We start from the raw sequence: 9,824 nt of genomic DNA on the forward strand, positions 1-9,824 counted from the left end.
TCAGATCAAGACCTCCCCCCCAAAAAAAAGTAAACCCCATTAACAATCCCAACATACTTATGCAACATTTAGTGCTTCACATTGCCATTTGCACCCACCATCTTGCTCCAGCATGACATCAATTTGATCACCGTCTGCTTCCATTTCAATCTGGAGCAATTCATTTATCCACAATTAACATAAAAAAACTAACAACTTAACATGTAAGAATAGACCAGAATATGTACACGTTATGATGATAATAATAATAGTAATAATAACATACAAGAAAACTAGAGATTACTTACATCATCTGGTGTCTGTTTCGGGTCTAGTCTTTTACCATCATATAAGAAACGGTAGGTCTTGTCATCAATTTTTTTCATCTCACAGTAAGCACTGATCAGCTTACTAAACTGACTGCTCCGCCTGATTCTGAACGCAACCTCAGTATTATCATCCTACCATCATACTATAAAATATTCAGCAATACAGATAGTTACAAATGCACAAGTTAGCCAACTAAATACATACGCTTACCTCACACACTACATGTCACAATGTTAAACATCAAAAACAAGATAACAGGAATAACGCATTCATCAAACACTTGCTAGTCGACACCATTTTCACTTAAAACCCTAAAAATGGATGTAACAAAAAATGTAGCGAAAGACCCATATTTTAAAGGATTTTCGATTCTAGCTAGTCTACGGAGAGAGATACTTTACATTTTTCTTGACGGTAATGTTAATATGACTGGGTTTTTCAGCCTTCGGCGGCTGCCTCTGATCAATAACGGGTTTTTTTATCTTCTGCTGGACCTGGTACAACTCCAGACATACTTGAAATTGAGACTAACACTATGGTTTCGTTAAAGAACAGTTTTCCACTTTTTCCTAATCAAGAAGAAAATTTTTGATGAAACGGAGAGAAGAACAAGGGTTCTTAAAGAGATGGAGAAGAGAGGGAGTGCTAGGCTAGGCTGCTAGATATCCTTGTATGTGATATGATACACCCTCGGCAGATAATTTTGGCACAGCCTTTTAGTCTGTGAGTCGTTAGACTTTCTCGATTTCTGTGGCGATTGAGATGTTCTTCAAGCTACGGCCAAGATTATTTGACATTGTGGTGTCCTGGAGAAGTTTTATAAGTGGTGGTGTCCTGGGGAAGTTTTAACGATTCATTTTTCTTCTGATTTTTTATTTGACCACCACTCAGCTGAGTCCCAGACCTATCAAATGATGAAGGAAAGAAAGACTCTCTGTTCTATTCTTGAGGCAACAGTTATTCAATTTTCTAAAAGAATCTCGAGATTCTAAATATCTATTTTTCAATTCAAAAAGACTTTAAGATTGATATGTACGGGACTTTGGACTGTTGGAGTGAATTTCACATTAACAATTTAAATTTAGTTTAATTTTAAAGTGACAGTATATGATAACAAGTTTTTACTTGTATCAGATGCATGCATGACCATCCAGAATGGCATATGCTTAAAAGCTAATTCTGTCAGGAACAAATGATTTTAGGTTTTGCATTTACAAATCGGTATCCTTAATGGAACACAATTTTCTTAAAAAACTAGTCCGAAGACACTAGAGATAGAACCCCAGCAGTCATTCTGACTTCTGAGATTGAGCCGGTTTTGGGACTCCAGCTCGGACAGTGCCAAGTTAAAACCTTGGAGGGAATTATTCAAGATTGAGACTCGTATTGGACTCATCTTGAGATTGGGTCCGATAAACAAACTGTCTTAGGTTCAATTTAAAGGAGACTCGGTCTAAGATGAAGTCTTGCCAAACTTGGGATAAGCTATTTTCAATTGAAATGACACAAACGCAAAATTTCGGCTTTAGCCCACGCCAAAGAGTTTGAATTATAGCCAAATTGCTGTAAGCCTTTGAAATTCTTTTATGATGCTGACTTGTATAGCTATTGGCTGATTCTACAGATATAAACACATTATGCATATTCTTTTTCTTTTCATCGATTAAACATGCTGGCCATGATGAAGCTTCTTTGTAGGTTGGTTCAAGTTGGCAGTTTAATTCAAATAGCTGCCAAATGAAATAAACAGACTCTGGGTTGCAGTCCAGATACTATTGTCAGGGTAAAAGATATAGTGAGACTTGTTCTGAAGTGGATTAATTAGGGAACCAAGGAAAATATTTTAATCACACTAAACTCAGAGTAAACAAAATGAAACACACGCAATCTCAAAAATACTTACTTACGAAATTAGAAGGTCATATTTCCCCATAATCATACAGTTGTTCATTTCAAGATGTTAACATGTTTTACGGTAAGCATGGAGATGTTAGCAAGTGTACATAAGTAGAACTACTTCGTACAACAAGAAGAACAAAAGTAACATATGATAAACGCATTTATGTGTTTCTTTTCATCTCGATTTTGTATAATGTTAGTACCCATTTTTGTATTTATTATGGTGTTTTATGTGTTTGTAGGTATTCTTGGAAAAATAAGGTTTTGCGTGAAAATTGACTAAAATGTGGCGTTTGGAGCTCCGTTGACAGTGTACCGGAAGTACCCCAAAAACACCCCAGAAAAATCGCTAAAGACACCCAAGAGGAACTGCTAAAGGAACCCCTCATTTGGATAAGGGGCACCCCATTTCAAGGCATATGCTAAAGGGACTCCCAGTCTGGTTAAGGGGACACCCTTCTTCACGTTCAAATAATCGATTTTGGCGGGAAACTGGTTCACGTCTGTATGAATTTCTCTGAATGATTTTGGACGTGATTTCTTCTTGGATTTTCATCGGACCAAGTTGGTTTGGGCTTGGTTTGATCGTGTAGGAGAAGTGGTGGGCTTGGTTGAGTTAAGAGAAAGAGATTTTATCTCAAGTTCACGAAACAGAGACGCAAAATACTCGGGATTCTTTTGTGGGTTTAGGAGATTACGTGATATCTGGGAAAGTCTATTAACGAATAGGATGATATGTTGCTATCTCTGGAAAGAGTTTTCAAACACTGGAACTCTATGTTAACGCGTAACAAAACAGAAAAAAAAGGAAAAGAAAAAGCCATGACTTTGAGAGAGAATAAACGGAAGATTGGGGAAGATTTGGTGGCCCTGGATGGTATAAAAAGAGTTGTTCGAGTCTTAGAGAATTTTATCAAGAGTTTGGGGAAGGTTTGGGACGCAGAGGAGCGAAGAAGAAGGATTAACAGCAATTCCCACCTGCTGTTGCTGCTGTTTCCATTAGAGGACCTTGAAGAACACGAAGAACGGACTGCACAGAGCAGTCTTATTTTCTGCAGCATCAACAGCAGCATCGGAGTGTCGTTGTTTTACAACAGCTTCCTGGCATCGTTTCTTTCTGGACTATTTTGTGGGTCACAGAACCACTGTTTTATAACTTTTGACTCTTTTAATCATACTTTGAGCATCAAATACATATTTTGAGAACATGATTATTATGATTAGCTAAACCCCAACACTGGGATGATGGAGGAAGCCGTTCTTTACGCATATGATAAATATATTAATTCTTTTTTGACTACTTGCAATTTTTATTAATCGATTTATGATTTTTATTAATTGGTTGTGATATCGTATGATGATGTATGCTTGGTCGTAGTGCTTTTGATGCGTCATGCTAGTGATATACAATAAATATTCTAAAAATCTACCTTGGCAAGAATGAGAGTCCTAATGGTTTGAGCTATAATTGTTTCGAATAAATATATGAATTGTGTGAATGATTAATGGTGGAATCCTGTGTCCTAGTGTCTCTTGATCCTGTGACATATTTTCTGTATATATCTTTATTTTTATATCTTTACAAGTCCGAGCAACGAACTCTTATTTACCGCAAAATTAATACTACAGTAACATACATTCCTAAACATACCAAGGTAAACAAATAACAAAATTGATAGAAAATAAAAAGACAGGAACATTAACATACCAAAAGGCCGTCCATGCATTACAAGGATGGGTATACAGAGATGGATCTAGTTTTCTGCTTCTTTTAACAAAAAGATGTATGCACGGACATTGTGCTTCTACAAAACCTACTCATATTAACCGTCTCCTTCTTGAAGTTTTTTTTATCAGCTTATTGTAATACTGCCTGCTCTACAACTTCATGGCTTGCATCACAAATAGATTTAACCGAAACCAGACTACCAACATAAGTGTGCGCGTTCTCCAGTGTCTGATAACTGCTTGTATCCAAAAACCTAGCATTTCCATTCATTGGGTTATACAAGATTAAATCCCCATTATGCGGGTTAAAGCGGTTTAAAGGCTGACCAAATAATAAGATATCACCATTCTTGAAATATTGTACAAGCCTCAGAAGCTCGATATCTTCTTTTAGCCTGCCAACGCTGAAAATTTTAGTCCAAGATTCTATTACACCATAATTATTCATAACCCATACATCTACGTTCCCATCACCAACGTACCAAGATAAGAAAATTTTACCATACAACAAGCCAATAGATGTCTTATAATACTTATCACCTTCAGGTGCACCACACAGAGGTATAGGTAGTTGCATTTCTTGAACTTCTCATCCCCAACATCGAAAGAAAGTATAACTCTAACAGTGCTTTTACCTCTGTTATAGGGATGTACCAGCCAATGAAGAACTCCATTTAAAAACACTCCATTTGCTCTTCCAGGTAAAAAAAACACATAAAGAATATCCTCGAGTACTCTCAATGAATATGTTCCTAGAGTATAAACTCTGACTTGATAAAACCTATCACTCCCAGCAGTAATAATCTTTACAACTTTGTAATCCCCAGTCTTGCAATCGTAACCAAACCCATGTGTTGGAACAGAAAAGACTGGTCTCAGTAGAGATTGAATTTGTGGAGGTAAATGTGGTAATTCTGGTATTTTCTTATACTCGTTAGTAATTGGGTTCCAAATGCATAACAGTTCAGGATCAGACTCGAGGCAAAACACTCCATTAAAAACACCAAGGATATGAATATAACATTTCCAGTAGTGAAATGGACAGTGATATTCAACAGACATATCAAATGTATAAGTGGAAATGTTGTAATCAAGCGAAGGGAATGAAGCAGTATAAGGTTCATCTGAATAGTATAAAGTTGGTTCCTGTCTTGAAAGGATGATACTAAAATGATTCATTTGATTTGAATGATTAACATGCAGTTTAATAAAATCAGGGTTTGTGAAATGATTGCACCAATTCTTTGAGACACACCTGAATCACAGAACGGACGTCACTGGTAACCATGTGAGGATGTCCATCAGAATCCCCTCTTGAAGAAATTTCCACTTCTCGATCATCGCCAATGTTGCTGCTCAAAGCTAGGGTATCTTTTTTTTTTTTAAACTTCAATGTCTTTCTTTCGCCCTGTTGTACTCTTCTTATACGGAGATTTTTACCCTAATTCTTCATTGACTTTTTTAAGAGCAAATCCTATGGGTAGTGTTACTCTTTCAAATGAAAGAGTGCACTACCAATTTGAGCAAATTTGAGGCTGCTATGGATAGTGTTTATCCCATTTTTCCCCTAAATCCGTTCATGCATTGGTTCAGATAAACGAGTGGTTGGGAGTGTAACACTATACGAGAGATTGTCCCCCTTCAGGAAAAATAGGGCTACACGGGGGATTGTCTCCCGTGTAACAAAAAAAAATTTGCACCAAACGGGGAACAATCCCTCGTTTTAGAAGTTTTTTAGTTCCAAACGGGAGACAGTCCTCCGTTTGGATTTTTTTCTTTTTTGGACGGGGGACAGTCCCCCGTCTGATTAAAATTCAATTTTTTTTTACTTGCACGGGATACTGTCTTCCGTGTAGTGTCTTTTTTTGTATTTGCCTATAGTGGGTTCTCTCGTTCGTTTGATTGAGTGGTCGTTCATTTGAGTGAGTTAGTCTCTATTAGGGACGTTAACTTGTTTCAGTCAATTGTCTTCAAATAAATATATTGACTACAAAGTCAAATACTGAGATGATTTTAGCCTTTACAGACCGTTTCAAGAATGAAGTCGGAAAGAAAAAGTTGCTGCTTTGGAGTACTCTCTCTCTATAGCCTTTAGGAGCGTTTTTCACCTTTCATGAGTTATGTTCATCAATCTCTCATCATTTGCATTGCTTTTATTGTTAACTACATATCCTACATTTCTCAGTTCTTTAGTATCAAAGATCCTAGTACAAGTTTATTCACCTATAGTCTCACCATTTTCATTAAGAAATTCAATTTGTCCACAAGCTTAGCAGGAAATAGAAACAACGATATTACTAAAATTAGCCCTGAATCTTCTCAGAGTTTCATAAACCATTACAAGAGTTTAAACATTCGAAACACTGAGTACCAAAATCCCCAACATTCAAATTCTAATTACAACATTCAAAATACCACTAATAAAATTCCATTTACCCCAGGACTACCAACTGTTCATCAGAAAACCTCCAAGACTACTACTTGTTTAACCCTTACCAGCAACAACTATACAAGCACACAAACCAAAAAAATTGCAAACAAAGCCGACCAATTACCCTTAAGAAGCAAAAAGAAACTTACCACCATCAACAGCAACAAATTTAAGAAGTTTGGGATAAAGGGAAGTTACCAGAAGAGCCATTTCATAAAAAACTTGCTAACTGTTTTTAGGCTTTATGCTCAACCTGAAAACCTGTCCTCTTCTAGTAACTCTACAGTATTCACCACAACTCATCCCATTCATCCCCTTCACAACGTTCACTATCTTCACTATCTGATGGAGCAGGCGAAGTTCCACTGGAGTATGAAGCATCATCCCTATCTTCCTCATTTTCATCATCGGAATCAGGCACATTCAAAGTTAATTTCAATCTTTCTGATTCACCCTCATTCATGGTTTTTGAGAAGATCTTGGGGTTGGCAATTTCATACTCAAATCGGCTCCTTAAATGCTTCTTATGATACACCATTCTTCCGTGATTGTCCTCTTCTTGACCCCCATAAGCATCTGAATCCAAATCACTGGTCTCCATCTCTCCCTCAGCCTCAAACACATCAGTTGACTCAGAATCACTTTCAGTTACACTTCCATACTTGGGTGCCTTTGCTTGTTTCTCCGCTTGCTTCTCCTCCCACTCTTTATCTTTTCTCTCTCTCCTCTCAAAATATTTTGGCAGCCATGCAGCATACAATCTCTCAAGCCTTCTCTCTTCTCGTTCTCGTTCTCGAGCAGCCTTCTCTTCCTCCCTCTGTTGGATTTGAAGTTGCAACTGCCGATCGATCTCAGATCACACATCCTCATGTAGCTTCTGGAACTCTACAATCCTCATTGAAGAAAGAAGAGCCTTGGCTTGTGTATATTCTGGTGAATCTGGAGATGCAGGAGATGACGACAGAGGAGACTCTTCAAAAACTCCCACAACCTCTGCACTCTGAGAAGACTTGCCGGCTATTTTTTAGACTTTCTAAATTCTCCCTAAACCTTTCCTTTTCTGTTGATAGAAAGATAATTTCATGCTCTGAATATGCTAATTACCCTCAAAAACCACCTTTTAAATCCCTCACCATACCTATTCATTGCCATTTAAGGCTCTTGGTTAAGCGTCATGTCGCTTTGTTTACCACGCCTCTTCAAAGCCATGCGTCTGATTTTACCTATCCAATTCATAATTACCCTATCAAGACCTATTTTCAACACCTAATCTTCATTAAGACCTTTACTTCCTTTGGATTTTTCATTAAGGGAGTATCTGGTGGGTTACCAAACTTTGATATTTATCTTTGGGGTCTAATTAACACTTTATGTTTTATGCAGACTAGGAGATGGCAGCACCAGTTGGGAGGATTCACCGCAACCTGGGGCATATTAGACAGAAACGTCTTTAGTCTATCCATCAAACCTAACCACCCAGCAAGCAAAAAAAATCTCCCCCCTTACCACCCATCCAGACAAAAAAAAATTCCCCCATTTTCTACCATTATTACGTTTGGCAGTTTACATCATCACCTCAACGTCATCATGAATAATGACAAACAAAATAAATACTCAACAACCCATATCCATGTCACCTATCCTCAATCCAATCTGTCTCAAATGTTCCAGCAAGGTACTATTAGCCACATCCTCTTGTGGCTCTTGTGAATACCTTGGTTCGACAACAAACTCAAAAGCATGGTAACAATGGTGACATTCCATATGTCAAACCTCTCACCCAAAGCATAACTTGCAGCTTTCCTACAACAACCTTACACCAAAATTCTCCTGAAAGTTTCTCTGACTATGGTCAACAACCTTCTCATTCTTTTTTTAAGGTTCAAATTCAAAAGAAAACAAACCCCTCCTGTATTTCCCTCTTCCACATTGCATGTTACCTTTATCAAAACAATATCAATAAGAGATTCTTCTATCTATTTTTTTCATTTTATAATAGTTACTTGGAATTCTGATCTCAATCAAATAACATTCATATATACCCATTGCCTTTATACTATGGAAATCCCCTCTTCTTATGAGAATCCCCAAAACTTGAATCTTGAAATTCAAACTCTCTCAAACCACATGTCTGAAAAATTAAATCTACCATCTTCTCTTACTAAACCAGTCTTCATTGATAAGAAAGTTGCCCTAGCAGAAGCTGATACTAACTGGAAATGGTGTATGGCAGGATATGTTTGTTGTAAAACTCTGATCCCAACCTCCTCTATCAGATTTTATATCTGCAACAATTGTCCATTAGCTCAACACCCTACTGTCACTACCTTCAATAGTCAGAGGAACAAAGTTCTCATCCGCTACTTATCAGAAGAGGATTTAAATAGAATAAATTCTCAGAAACCTTGGTTCGTATGTGGTTACCTAATGGTGCTAAATGTTGTACCAATTGAAGGTTGGCCACCAAATCACCAACTTTCTTTTGATGAAGAAATTACGTGGTTCATCTTGTGTAACATCCCCAATGAATGCACAGAGTTTGAAGATCTTAAGCTTCTCACTCTAAATATAGGAGAACTCGTAGAAGCTCAGAATCTGTTTGGTAAACATCCTCATAAGAAGAATGTTAAAGTCTGCATTAGAATTCCAGTTCAGAAAGCTCTACCGACATGCATTCCGCTTTTCACAAATGATAAATGAACCTTTTCTTATTGAATGCAGACACATCAGAGTTCCAAGATATTTCTGTATTTCCTGTCGCATCCTTGATCACAAAGATCAAAACTGCCCTGCTTGGAAACTAAAGCAAAAGAAGATTACAAATACGGACTCTCGCTGCAGTAATTACACTCTTCCGAGTGTTTCAAAGTTAATGATGCCTTTAGCAGCCAAACAAGTAACTCCTCCATATGCTAGCAACACTGATATCAATATGCAACATTCTAAGGTTATACGAGATACTCAAATGGGATCTACTTCTATTGAAGTAAGTTCCAAAGGAAAAACTGTAGTTGTTGATCAAAGAATGGAAAACACTTCTCAGAAAAGTTTGTCAAACACTTTTTCAAATGGGCCCCTTTGTCAACAGATCCACTACCCTGAATATTTTTGATGTTGGCCCTGTTCAAAAACACCCAACTCAGATGGAAAATGGCTTTCCAATTATCTTAAAGCAAGTTACAACTCAAAATGTTACTGTTGCTGCCTCAATTACTGGTTCTGAGTCTATTCCAAAGGGACCAATTCGCACTACCAACTCCTCAAGAAGATTCAAAACTGTTGCTATCCCAAATACCAGCTTTATAATCATCAGGGGAGCAGGAAATTCAGCCGAACAAGAATCTATAGCAAACCTCAAAAGAAAGATCAATCCAAGGTCTGACCTAAGAAAACGCACCAGAGCTAGTTCCAATGTTGCTAGCCTTGAGGTTATCCCTGAAGAACAAACCACTAATGA

At 37.4% G+C, this 9,824-nt stretch overlaps 1 protein-coding gene across 1 annotated transcript; it reads right to left on the reverse strand.

Moving 5' to 3' along the window:
• Window positions 1-4,066: 4,066 nt before the first annotated feature.
• LOC113279834 (F-box/kelch-repeat protein At3g06240-like) lies at window positions 4,067-5,115 on the reverse strand. Its single transcript, XM_026528485.1, has 2 exons — window positions 4,572-5,115; window positions 4,067-4,476 (listed from the first exon to the last, which is right to left on the reverse strand). Exons 1-2 carry the CDS (start codon window positions 5,113-5,115, stop codon window positions 4,067-4,069), a joined length of 954 nt encoding a protein of 317 aa, XP_026384270.1.
• Between the last annotated feature and the right edge of the window lie 4,709 nt (window positions 5,116-9,824).

The sequence above is a fragment of the Papaver somniferum genome, chromosome 5 (genome assembly GCF_003573695.1).
Source record: "Papaver somniferum cultivar HN1 chromosome 5, ASM357369v1, whole genome shotgun sequence".
NCBI lineage: Eukaryota > Viridiplantae > Streptophyta > Magnoliopsida > Ranunculales > Papaveraceae > Papaver > Papaver somniferum.

Coding starts and splice junctions, on each gene's coding strand:
- LOC113279834 (XM_026528485.1), bottom strand. CDS start 5,115: ATGAATCATTTTAGTATCATCCTTTCAAGACAGGAACCAACTTTATAC. Junction 4,477..4,571: donor GGTACATCCCTATAACAGAG/GTAAAAGCACTG, acceptor GTGCACCTGAAG/GTGATAAGTATTATAAGACA.